The following is a 13,714-nucleotide window of genomic DNA, read 5'->3' on the forward strand; positions in this document are numbered from 1 at the left end:
ATGCACACACACAAAGAGATGCATACACATGTATGGACACCATATATGGACACATATACAGAGGCAGAGACATACATGGACACACACACAGAAAGACACACATACATATGCACATATACACAATGACACACACACAGATACATGCACAGACATACATGGACACACACACATACATGCATGAACACATATGGTCACACAGAGAGACACAGACTCATGCACAGGCACATGCACACACAGACATATTCACAGACACACACACACACAGATGCACAGACAAACACACACAGAGACACACACAGAAACACATATTTAAAGATATAGTCACACACATATACAGACACATATACACATGCATAGACACACATACAAAGTCATAGAAACAAACACATGCATACAGACCCACATGCCTTCACACATGTGCTTGTACACATATGCATACTACCACTAGTTCCTTTTGTGATAGAGGAATACAATGTTTTAAGTATAGTACAGAGCTGGGTACGGTGGTTCAGGATTGTAAGCCTCAAACTCAAGAGGCTGAAGCAAGAGCATCCCTCTGAGTTGAAAGCCATCCTGGGCTACAAATTCAGGTTGAGGTGAGGTGAGACCCTGCTCACCCCCAAATAAATACAGAAGCAAATAAAATGAATAGGGCAGAGAAGTAAAGAAAGAAAGAAAAAAGAGAGAAAGAGAGGAAGAGAGGAAGAAAGAAAGAAAGAAAGAAAGAAAGAAAGAAAGAAAGAAAGAAAGAAAGAAAGGAGTGAGGGAGGGAGGGAGGGAGGGAGGAGAGAGAGAGACAGACAGACAGACAGGCAGACAGACAGACAGACGGTTGTTTTGACTCAAAGACTTGAGGAACCGGGCAGGTCAGGAAGCAGACATTGGAGGAGAGAGAACATCCCAAACAAAGGCAGGGGAGTAGGGGAGTGAGTGACTTGAGACAAGTCAGGCACTGAGAGTGACACGGGAAACATGTATGGAAACAACCGTTTGCTTTCTCGGGTTCCTGACAAGTCTAATCCTGCCAGCTACCCCTGTGTTCATGACCCCAACACTAAACTCCAAGCTCAGGTTTGATGAAGGGGTGACGCTTTAGCGTGAACTTGAACTGCCTGTTCTAACTCTTCCCCACAGACTGCGGGGTGTCAAGATGGAACAAAGGAAGCTGAGTGACCAAGCCAACACCCTGGTGGACCTTTCCAAGGTGAGTGGCATCCAGGGCAGACCTGACCCACATTCACAGAACACGGTGCAGGACCAGGAAGACATAGACAGACAGCCCTCTTTGGTTAAATGCCTAGGTTTGCGGGTTTTTTGTTTGTTTGTTTTTGTTTTTTTTAAACATTTGTAATCTACCAGTGTGTCCTGTCCTTTAACACGTGGCATTTGTTTCTCAAGTTGAATAGCTCAGATTTGTCTTGTTCATAACTAATTAGCTAACCAGTTCCTGTTAGTGTGTTATTAACTGTTTATCAAGGGGCTTTTAAGGATGAGCAGAAGTCACACAAGAAAGTACCTTAGTGAGGACCAAATGGGGCAAGCGCGACACAGATGCCTTGGGATATATTTGTCACAGTTCTTGCAATTTGTTGATATACTAGGAAACTCATTTCCCTGTGTCTTCTAATCCTTACAGCCTAGGCTTTCCTGACCTCAAATAGATGGTAGTAGTGGTGTGTGTGTGTGTGTGTATCTGTATCATAATAGGCAGACAGCTGACATTGAACATGGAGTTCCTGAGAGCCTAAGGTCTTAAGGCCCAATATGACATTGTCATTCAGTGTTTCTTGCCTTTACTGCCATCAACATCATAAACAGACTCTCTTCTTGAAAATCAGCACTGTGGGCAGAACTAAGCGTGGGCAGTCTGACCAGGAGGGCTCCCTGCCCCCCACTACCTTCTGATAGAAATTATACAGCAAATATGTAGCCCAGGGCTGGGCTGGCAGAACATTCCAGCAGATGTCAATTGTAACGGAACCTTATTCCCTGGGAAAGCAAAGGAAACTCCCTCAGGCCAATTAAGCCCCCTTTGAAAAGAGCCTGCAAGCAGAAATTATTGGTTGCTGGGCCACGTGCAGGCTCCTCATTCAATAGAGGGATCAAGAAGGCAAAGAAAGAACTTCCTATGGAGGACCTCAGCCACAGCTAGGGAGACGCCCACAGACACATGTGCCATTGGAAGGGGCATTCAGGTGGAGTGTGGGGTTTCCCAGAACCCAGTGTGGGAGTGGATGAATGGACCCCTGGAGTCTTGGACACGTTGGTTAATACACAGAGTTCCAGCAAACCTCCTGGAAGTACTCCCCATATGTTAGAACCACTTATTCCCAGGAGATAAGGGGGTGTCTGGAGACACCTCCGCACCACCTCTCCTCTCCTACTCAGGTGCTGTTCCCCCACGCCAACCTTCACCCCAACCCCCACCCCACCCCAGGTCACCTTGGAGCATATTTGACTTTCATTTGTTCTTAATTCTAAATTCTCAAGAGAGGAGATTTGATTGGCCGGTTTTACTGACGTGTCTGTCTTTAGACAACTCAGCTATGACTAGGAAGAAGGAAACAGCTAGGACGGACTCTGTGAGCCTCAGCAGTGGCTCAGTGAGATGCCCCAGGCAATGTTTCCCATCTCACCTCTCACCAACAGGGCACACTGTGGCTGATGCTCCTCCAGCAATATCAGGTTAATCTAGGTTTTGAGTTCATCTTCCTTCAGGGCTGCCCACAGTCTCTCATTGATGGAGTGAAAGAGATGGCTTGGTAGACTTGGAACACTTGCTGGGAGAGAAAGAGGATCTAAATTTGAATGCCCAACACTCAGAGCTGCATGTGCCTTCAGCACTGGTGGGCAGAAAAAAAAATGAAGTTTGATGGCCAGTGAGCTTGGCCAAGACAGCAGTTCCTAGTTCAGTGAGAGGCCCTGTCTCAAAGGAATAAGGCAGAGAATAATAGAGAAAGAGACTCCATATCCTCTGCTTGTACCTATGAACTGGCACCCATAGATTCACATGCAGTACACACACAGACACACAGACACACAGACACACACAGAGAGAGAGAGAGAGAGAGAGAGAGAGAGAGAGAGAGAGAGAGAGAGAGAGAGAGAGAGATTCCTGCACTGGACAGGGAAATAAAGCCATATATCACAGAGGAATGAAGTCTGTGGGAAGATAGTGTGCACAGAGCCATTGTAAAGTCCATGCGTGAAACTGGAGGAGGAGGCAGACCCTGCTAGCCATCCATTTAGTCTCTGTGTTTTTCTCCCATGAGACCCAGATTCCAGTGGCAGTCATGTGTGCTTCCGTGTAGGTCCCCACTCCCTTAGCATCCTGTTAGCAGCATTGCCAAGGGAAAGCATCCATCGTAATGCTACGCTGGCTCCTTTTCCCTTCGTGCTTTGCCTCCCAGCTCCCCACCCCTCGCCTCTGTTCTTTGTTCCTCCCTAGATTAAGAATGTACCCTTCCATTGCATGTTCTGTATTAAACAGGCCTCATGTCATGTATGCTGTCAGAGCTGGGAGGGCTGGGGCCCCTCACCCAATTCCTTCAGTTTCTTCAACTGGGAAATAAAAATAGTTCCCACCATCTGAAACTTGGGTAGTCAAATAAGAACTGTAAACCTGCTTTGTGAGCTGTAAACGTTTCAAATATGGCAGTTCTGATTAGGAACACAGATAAGGAAGGAACCAGAACCTAAAGGAACAAGATGACCATCACCTGGTTCCACACTGGAGTTCGCCAGGTGCTCTTGTGGCCCAGCATGGGATCAGTGGCTTGTCCATTCTGGAGGGACCACGCCCTGTGAGGAGGAACTTGGCCACGCCCACCCCCCCCCCATCCAGGTTACCCTTTCCCTGGGAGGGCAGAGCTGGCAAGAGAAGAGCTATCTTCAGACCTGCTCCTCCACAATTCCAACTGCAGGGGGCTCTCCTGCAGTTTCACCATGGCTCCTCTGCTGCTGCCTCGCGTTCCGTTCCCCTCCCCCCTTGTCCTCTGTTCCTCTCTCATCCGGTTGCCTGCTCCTTCCACATCCTCCTAGAGCAGTTGTTCTCAGCCTTCCTAATGCGGTGAGCCCTGAATACAGTTGCTCATTTGAGGTAACCCCTAACCACAAAATTATTTCATCTCAACCTCATAACTGTAATTTTGCTCCTGTTATGTATGAATCGTCATGCAGGATATCTGATATGCCATCCCCAAAGGGGTCTTGACCCATAAGTTGAGAACTGCTGTCCTAGAGAAATGCCAGGTCAGATGAGATTAGGGTAATTTCATACACACACCACACCACACCACACCACACCACACCACACCACACGGGCACAGGCACCAGAACCCCTTTTCCTCTCTCTGGGTGTGAGACTTGAGAGCCAGCATTCCCGGTGCTTGCTGATTGTCTGCCATGTATAGTCTAGGCTTCCGCAATCAGCACAGGAATCACGGGGTGTCTGTGCAGGGAGCTCTGATAACAAGTGGGACCAAAGAACAGCGTGTGACAGTGTTGGAGACAGGAGGCCATCAGAAGTACCCTCAATGCAGCCTTTGCCAGGCAGCATGGGAGGCGCGCCTGCTCTGAGGAGTCAAGTGTCCTCTGCTCAACCAAGACCTCAGCCAGGTCAGACGGCCCTTAAAAGAAGCAACCTGCTCCAGGGCTTCTCTACCTCCTCTGGAGCCAAGGAGCAGACGGGTGGCTCATCAGCAGGGCAGCCCCTTGTGGTCCAGGATCATGCCTGAGGCATTAATCGCATTTTCTATTCTGACTGCTGCATAGAAAGGGGGTGGGGATGCAATCTCATAACTATGTGTAGTTATTAACTCTGATTTTATAAGGAGGTCAGGGTAGGAGAGGTTAAGTGGCCTACTAGTGAGCTGAACTTGCACTTGAACCTTGACTTGTTAATTAGGAGTCTACAGCCTTGGCCATTCTCACCTCAGTGTCTCCTCTTGAATCATTAGACGGCAGCACTCTGTGTGAATCGAGAACCATGTAGAGCCATATTCAATTTAAGAAAGGGGAAGTGTTTCTTTTCTTCCATGCATATTTGCTATTTAAAATAGATAACTAAGTTGGGCATGGTGACGCATATCCTTAGTCTCCAGCACTCAGAAAGCAGAAACAGGCAGATCTCAGTGAGTTCAAGGCCAGCTGGGTCTACAATTCCAGGACACCCACGAGTACGTAGTGAAACCCTGTATCAAAAGAACAAAATAAAACAAATTATAAAATTGATCCTCAATATCCATTCCTTTTAGAAAAAAAAAAGTGCCCACCCCAGCCTGTCCATCACCTGGAAAGTCCTGGAATTCTCCTTCGGTGACATGGGAGGAAGCTGGGCGGAGGTGGCTCCAGCTGCAGGGTGGAGGGCATTTCATCTTCCCACAACAGAGTTCTCTGTGGTGATGGTCTTCTTCCTGCCTCCCCCTCTGTCTCTCCCAGATGCAGAACGTCATGTATGACTTAATCACGGAGCTCAATGACCGGAGTGAAGATCTAGAAAAGCAGATTGGCAGCCTGGAGTCCAAGCTGGAGCACCTCACAGCCAGTTTCAATTCCCTGCCCCTGCTCATCGCAGATACCCTGCGCCAGCAGCAGCAGCAGCTGCTCACTGCCTTCGTGGAGGCCCGGGGCATCAGTGTGGCCGTGGGAACTAGCCACGCCCCTCCCTCTGACAGCCCTATCGGGATCAGCTCCACCTCTTTCCCAACCCCATACACAAGTTCAAGCAGTTGCTAAATAAAACTCCCCACTCCAGAAGCATTACCCATAGGTCTTAAGATGCAAATCAACTCTCTCCTGGTCGCTTTGCTGTCAAGGAAGTTTCGGACCAGGGAACAGAACGAAGAGAGATGGAACAGATGAGCTGACTCATGTTCTTTCAGCGTGCTTTGTTCGATATGCCTTGAAACCAGAAATCTAATCTCTGTTTAGGTGCCTCTACTTGGGAGCTGGAAGACGAGGTGACGGGAAGCAACGCCTCTGTCAGGGCCCTTGCTGCAGAGTTGGCGGAGAACAGAAATCCCTGCTCAATCTCAGGTTTTCACAGGGAGGTGGGGAGGGGCAGCCACTCTGAAGCAGCTGAGAGGGAAGCCAGCCAAAGTGGGGTGTGCTGAGCAAGGGTGGTATTAGGTTTGGGGAGTGGGTTCCTGGCTGCCTTGGGACCTCAGCTCACCTGTCCTGTCCTTTTGTCTAAGGAAGCCTCTGGGTGGTAAAAAAATAAAAGAGAGCCGCCCAGAATTTTCCAAAACAGGCATACCCAAATTAGACTTGGGGAGGGTGGTGACGTAGACAAATAAAAAGCCAGATTTTCCATCCAATAATACTATCCATCATATACACACACAGATGTTCAATCCAGGTCATTTTCTGTTTGAGTTGAGCCCAAATGAAAGGGACCTGGTACCTCCCCTTGCACACAGTAATTCTGCATTGAGATGATGCATGGGGTGTGTTTAGTTGAGGACGTTAGAGGGTATTGGCTACATTTTGAGCTTCATTGAAGATGCAGGTCCCTCCTTCACAGTGTCCTGGGCATGCATGTGGCCTGATTTAATGTATGCCAACTCCACACTGGAGAGATAAATGTCCTTTTAAAAACAACAGCTTTTGAAGAGGTTTCATCCAGCCAAATAAGCTGTGTGCTGATGGAACCCATGTTCCCAGGTGTCTGTGTGTGGGGGAGGAGGAGACAAGCGTGCCCAATGCCACCATAGTGAGTGCAACTATTGTCTGGGGCTTTGCCGAAGCATCTTCAGCCAGCAGAAGGTTCCAGCCGGAGATGTAGGAGTGTGGAAGGATCAGTGCCTAACACTGCTAGGTTGGGAGGAGAAAGGTAGAGAGTGGCTCCTGTGGTCCCTTCTACCTTACCTGACATCATCTCAAAATGAAACACTGTGAGAACACAAGAAGCCCTAGGGGCATGTGTGTAAAGTGAGAGAACACATTTGTTGGAAGCTTGTTCCTATTGTGCCACACCCATCTTGGGGCAAAACTTACTCTACTGAATCCAAGAGACTCCAGAAACAAGCAGATCTGGGATAGGCGTGGGCACTTGCTTTTATCCCCATTGCTCTGTGATCTGACTGTGCACACAGCTGTGGTGGGAAAGCTATTGAGTTTTATCACTTCTCCCATCTGGAGGTCTTCGGTTTCTGCTTATAAGAAATTATACGTGGAATATTTCATCCATCTTTTGGTAGGACAAAAGGATGTTATCTGTGTATAGTTGCTGTCTTGAGAGTAGCCCCGTGTCAGGCTATCACAGGTCCCTGGAGGCATCGCCTTACTATGTGCATTTTTCTTGTGCAATGCTGGGGCTGGTCCTCTCAGGACAGGGAATTGCTGGACAGTGAGGTGGGCAACTGTGGCACGGAAGACATGCCTTGGTTTTTTGTTTGTTTGTTTCTAAGCCTCTTGTTTGTCTTTCTGTCTTGATGCTGCTGTCTCGTGTCTTGTGTCCGCAGTGCTGGAGACCAGACTTGCGGCTTCATGCGTTTTAAACAAGTGCTGTTCCAGTCAGCCACACCCCAGCCTGCTGCTGTTGTCTTAATGGCCTATCTTCTTAATGGTCTATCTTGATCGCCCCCTCGAGCATTTTCATTAGCTGTTTTGCACACCAGAGAAGCCACATTTGTTGTTAGCATTTAATTCTTTTTACTTGTTCTTTTAATTATTAATTATCGGAAAGATTCTTTGTATCCTGAGAATGGTATTCCTGTTTTCAGTTTAGCCATACCTACAGGCAGATATACACACAGATGAAATAGCCATTGTACCTTCTTTGTAGCATTGGTTGCATTTCACAAAAGGAAGGCTGCTGATGGGCCCACTTCCTGGTCATGTGGTCTATTGGCCCTCAGCTGTTTTCCCTGCTCTCTGTTGCATCTTGCTGTGATCCTGTGCTGTGTGGTCATAAGCATGGCACATCTAAGATTTAGTTCCCATTTTCACATAAATGACATGCAAGATCCCACCGCTTCTCCTGCTGTGTATCCATCTTGGTTTGGACATAGTCTACAATCTGTCTTTTTGTTGATATTCTTGCTAAGTAAACCCTGAAGGCCAAGCTAACAACACTAGTGTAGAGGATGGCTAGAGCTGTTTCAGGAGGGCACCACTAGCATTAGAGAGAGATGTGGGAATTTGTAGGGTGGCCTGGCCTGTTGGTATTGCAATAGGTCTGTGTGGCCTTATCTCTAGCAGAAGAATATACCTCGAGAAACATGACAGGATCAGAAGGTTGGCTCTGTGATGGCAAATGAGCTGCTGCTTTTTTGTCCTGATATTGCAGCTTCATGAGGGAAGTCATAATTCTCTTGCAAATATAATCGACCCTTGATGAGCTAGGTAATGAGGATCCTGGTTAGCTCACCCAGATGTATCCCTGCATCTTTTAGATGATCCCACATCACCTAAGCATCCCAGTTGAGTGGGGAAGGAGGCTAGTGGATTCTAAGGCCATGTGGTAGTGGAAAGAGTCTGAGTCTCAAGAGTGGGCTGCAATTTAAAACTATGAATACTGTAATTTTGCCCTAGCCCTGAACTGGTCCAATTTCACTCACTCCTAGAAGGCTGACCGATGGCAGAGGCCTTCCTAGCATCTTTCCAGGAATGCAGTAGCAGACGGAAGCACTCCAATATTTCCCCAAATATCTGGACACTTGAATTAAAAATATAGAGCCACCCTGTCATTGCTTAAGCCATATAATTGCTTCATGTACTGTGAAGTCAGGGATGTACTGTGATACTCCAAGACCACTGAGCTCAGTGGGATTTCAGGATATAGCCTCAGTTGGTAATTTACACCCGACTAGAAGCTCATTCCTCCTTAGATTGACATCCAAATAAGAATCTGCACCTTTGGCTCAAAGGTCGCATGTGTGATTATCATCAATAAATCATTATGAAGTGTCTGTGGGCCATTCTTACCACCTCCATAATGTATAACTCCATGACATCATGTCTCGAAATATGACCCAAATGAATGAGAGGGGCTATAGCCATGCATCACCAGTGACTGTGACCCTAACAGGGTCGGTCCTGTGCTGAAACAACAACCTTGTAAATCAGAAGACATAGAAACTGAATGTGAAATCTAGCCCTCAAACAGCACAGCACTGACAAATAATGATTTCAACGTATCTGGAGAGTTTCCCCTTACAAAGAAGTCATGGAAAGAAGAAAACTAGTGATACAAAATCAGAATAGGTGAAAGTCTGAGACTCCTGCCAATAGGTCTCAGTTTGTGTGTATTTAAAAGCGAAGATGAATTAAGTTCAAAGTATTCAGTAGAAGACAAAATGAGATCCCTATCGCTAGCACAGCAGCCTTGACTGACTAGCTAACCCACACTTAGATGTTACATTTGAATGTTGTGATAGTTACCAAAAAGTAATTACTGCACATTGGATAGGGAGTGATTTGCAGGGAGAAAGACAGAGTTTGTGCAGAGTTCAGGAAGCCCCCATCCTCCAGAGGATGACAAACAATGTATTCCAAATAGAGAGTCAGTATTCCATCTCAAAACAGACACCCTAGCCACTGCTAGAGAAACCCGGCTGAGACACTGTGACACTACCAGCAGGTTACGACTTTCTAAACTACTGCTTTTAAATGCTCAAATAGGTTCCCACCTCATCCAGTCACTCTACTTCCCCCAAAGCTACTAGAAGCAGATTAAGGATCCATTAGTGGTCATTCTGCTGTCCCTGTTGACTTCTTGGTTTGGTTTCAGTCCCTTAGATGGCTATCTGGAGGCTTCCTGGCAGACGCAAACAGTTCATTCTCTCCCCTGTAGCCAGCTGGCTTGTTCATACCTTGGGCAGAATCTCTTCCTTCTCCACCTCTGCCAAAGCAAACATTTGGGGAATGGGATTAAAGCTAGCCCTAAGACGGGGGGGGGGGGGGGGGGGGGGGGGGGGGGGGGGGGGGGGGGAATGGAGGGTGGTGATAGTGTCTGCCTGTGGTAACAGGAAGCTTGTGTCAGGCTGCATGAATAATAAGGTCCTGCCAGACAAGGAATATGTAGACTTGTGTTGAACAAGGCCACAGCTTATGAACACATGTTCTGTGAAGTGGTCTATAGGCAGCCACAGAGGGGGATGTAACTGTGATCTTTTTGTCTTACGCCATTACTGGAAACGCCCACACACGAACTGGAGTTCCCTCGGAACAACATTGTCAAATCTTCAACAGACGACCTCCGAACCAGGTGCCATGAGCCCTGCACAGCTGTTTACACACTGAGACATGTATTCTGGAAGCTGCGAGCAACCTCGGGCCTGGACTGACAAGAGACCTTGTGACCAATCAAGCTGGTGGAGGAAAAGCACAAAATTCAATACCAACCTCTAGTTAAGATCCCAAAGAGATGCTGACATTTCTAGCAAAAATAATAACAATAATACTAAATAATAAATAAATAGGAACAGTGACAAATAAAAAAAAATGAATCTGATTGGAACAGCCGATATCCAGCTTCCCAGAGGGAGGACGGGGCTGAGTGACATTCTCCAGCTGTGTCACTTCTCGGATCCCAACCAGAGCTGACCCACCTTCATCATATATGGTATTTAATGGCGCAACACAGTGATCGATTTAGTCCCAGTCTCTTCATTCTGTGCTGGCCACAAGAGAACAACAAACTCGAGTGATAGGATGTTGATGGAGGAACCATTTTCATAGCAAACTCAGAAATGGAGGTGTTTATATTCCAAACCAGATGGGCTTCAGTATGAATTTGCATCTTGCCTCTGTACTGCTTGCTATTTTTTAATGATAGGAGAAAGCATAACAGTTTATTTTAAATATGAAATATATTGCTATATTATAAAATATATTGTAACTTTCGATTAACATTTTGTATTGAGCTAGTCTTTAGCAGGCTGGGTGACAGCCTGCTTTCTTTCCTAACGACTGTTTCTGGGTACACATCGCTGTTAGCGGTTGCCTGACCCCCAAACCCAGGGTCCTGGTTCCACGGCAGGCCGGATGGCCATATTCTCCAAGACTGAGCAGTAGAGATAAAAATAGCCATGAGGTAAGCGGAGAAGAATAATTCCACCCTAAATTCTACCAAGCCATTTCAGAAGCGATTTGTAAAGCCATCACTCCTTAAGTAACCGTCAACAATTTAGTAAAAGCGTAGACTCTTTCTATCTAAATGCAAAGGGCCCAGTCTGTAAGTTTTTTGCCTCAGGCACAGCCAACCAGCTTTCCTCTGGCAACATCAGAATTGGGCATTAAAAAAAGACTCTTGTTTACACTGCCTCAAAATACTAAAAATTCTAAGCATTGAGTTTCTCTATATACGAGGACAACCAAGATTAGCCAGGCAGGGCCCAGTGAGAACTGAGGTGCAGGTGTGCCTCTCTCAGTTGATAATCTCTTGGAGGAGGGTGTGATTCAGGAAGGGGAAGATCAAGGTGTCTGCAGTTTGTCCTTGATGCTGGAGGAGGGGGCAGGATGTGCATAGCAAGACCCAGTACAGAGCCAGCTTCCACATTTGCTATTCACTGTAGATAGGGGGAGATGGTTCTGAATATCACATTTCCTCTTATGGCAAAAATAAGCAGCCCATGAAACCCACTCGCTCCTTCTCGATACAGTACCTGAGATATACTTGTTACAGAATTACAGAGTTCCTTCTTTTGAATTACCAGGGTCCTATTCTATATTAAAATGGATGAAGGATATCCTCCCTAAATCTGCACATCTCCCGATGAGGAATGTGCTTGCTGGGATCACTTCTGCACAACACAGGACAGGTGCAGACCAAGGAGCATCAGGGGAGAGTTACCTGCCTGCCTCTTCCCTTCGCAAGCTCTGGAAATGCACACAGATCCACAGATCATGCAAAGCTGTAGGTGCTGCCCTGGGAAAGAGACTAGAAGCCTCTAAGGTTCCCTGAACTTCAGCCGTAGCACCTGTTAGTCATGCTTAATGACAGACAAGTTTCTAAACATCCAGTTTCAATCAGCTGGAGTAGACAGGGCTGTCTGTGTAAGCAAGTCACGTTTGTTTCTCTCGGCATCTGCATTACTCTTCAGTTATGTGCTAGACTGAGCACCATTAAAGCCATCAGAACTCCAGGGCACCTGTTTTTAACACATGGCTTACTCGCTGGGTAATGGAAATGAGCTAACTCTCAATTTGGTAATTGACTGAGAGATATTGATTTGTTTCTTTATACATCTCCTGCTCAAAATGGAGCTATTTTGGCTTTTACTTCTAGCGATCTATAGACTGGCTAAGATGTTTACATGTATAGAGAACACATATATTCTGACCTTTCCCATCAAAGATGTAACTCATCCATAATCAAGGAAACTAATCCAAATTCTAGTTTTGGTGGAAACAAGCTCTGGACAATAATTCATGTGCGTAGCCCTATGCTAATCCTTGGTACTCCAGGTGAGAGCCAAAGACCGGCGGCATTCACATCCCCCACAAACTTGTCAGAAATAGGTTCTGTGCCAGGCCCGCTCAATCACAATTAGCATTTTAACCAGTGCTCCTGGTGATCTATATGCAACCAGCACTGAGAAGTGCTGGCCTCCCTCACTGTACTGCAATGGTAACCAATAATTCAGCTATTTCTTTCTCAAATATCATTTACCAAATTGTTTGATGATAGACAGCTCTTATATGATTGTAAGGGTAAAGATGGGTTTATGTGATTGTGAGGATAAAGATGGGTGTTATCTTAAAATTCCATTTGATATTGCACAGTTTAAATGACATACATGAACTGTAATGTCAATTGGAGGTGGCCTTTCTCTAGTCTGATGTGAAAAGCCACTCAAGTGACAGCTTTGAGCCACCTCAAAGCCCCCTTTTTGACTCTGATCATGGGCCTTCAGAGTATAAGGTGGAGCCATGGGTGAGCCCTGGATAGAAGGCTCCCAAGTCTCCCCTCAGCATACTGCAGAAATGGGACATTCCTGGTTCCCTGTCCCTCCATGAGGAAGCCAGAATCCCTCAGTGAGGACTCTCCTTAGACATTCAGACACATTCCTAATCTCCTGAGGCTTCTCCTATTTGTCACAGCAAGCAGGGCAAAGAGAGATGTAAATTCTGATATTGGTACCCTAAATTGATATGTGCCCAGAAACAGTTATGTTCTAAATTAATGGCTTTAACCTGTTCATTGTAAAAAGTGCCTTGGACTTCAATCTAAAGAGGTCAGTATAAATATGTATGTGTGTGTGTGATGTGTATGTAGGCAAATATTTACATATTTATACATACACAGGTGCATACACATATACCTGCACATTCATATATAATATATACATATATATATATATAAATGCTTCATAATATATCATATTGCTATTCACAGCTTCTTATTTTGTTTGGTCCTATGTTTATTTGTTTAGTGAGATCTTTACATAGAAAGGTTCTATTTAGGACATGGATGTATTTTTTGTTTGTTTTTTACTTTTTATTAAAAAGGTAAAGGATATTAAACGATAAAAAAAAAAAAGCAAAGTGCCTGAAAGTTTTGAATGGAGTTGTGATAAACTTTCACAAGCCACCAAAGAAGAAACTAATTTCCGTTTAAGAAATATTTTTCTGTTTCTGTGACTTTGTTTTCTATGAAAGAAGCACAAATAAGAACGGATGAAGCGACTTTGTGCTGTCCATTAGAATTGCCATCTGTTGTCTCCACAAGACAACTCTAAGATGTTTATTCAGTTGGGTACCTACCTTT

At 45.8% G+C, this 13,714-nt stretch overlaps 1 protein-coding gene across 2 annotated transcripts in view; it reads left to right on the forward strand.

The window, feature by feature from the left end:
- Positions 1–13,468, forward strand: part of Kcnn3 (potassium calcium-activated channel subfamily N member 3) — a 159,788-nt gene extending 146,320 nt beyond the window's left edge. Inside the window, exons 7-8 of one of the 2 annotated variants that reach the window (XM_021158361.1) lie at positions 1,135–1,204; positions 5,440–5,760. In XM_021158361.1, the coding sequence (XP_021014020.1) occupies positions 1,135–1,204; positions 5,440–5,736 (367 nt within the window). In that variant the 3' untranslated portion in view covers positions 5,737–5,760. Of the gene's footprint in view, positions 1–1,134; positions 1,205–5,439 lie in introns of both variants that reach the window. The other variant, XM_029475592.1, reaches the window with a different exon arrangement.
- Positions 13,469–13,714: the final 246 nt, after the last annotated feature.

The sequence above is a fragment of the Mus caroli genome, chromosome 3, assembly GCF_900094665.2.
Source record: "Mus caroli chromosome 3, CAROLI_EIJ_v1.1, whole genome shotgun sequence".
NCBI lineage: Eukaryota > Metazoa > Chordata > Mammalia > Rodentia > Muridae > Mus > Mus caroli.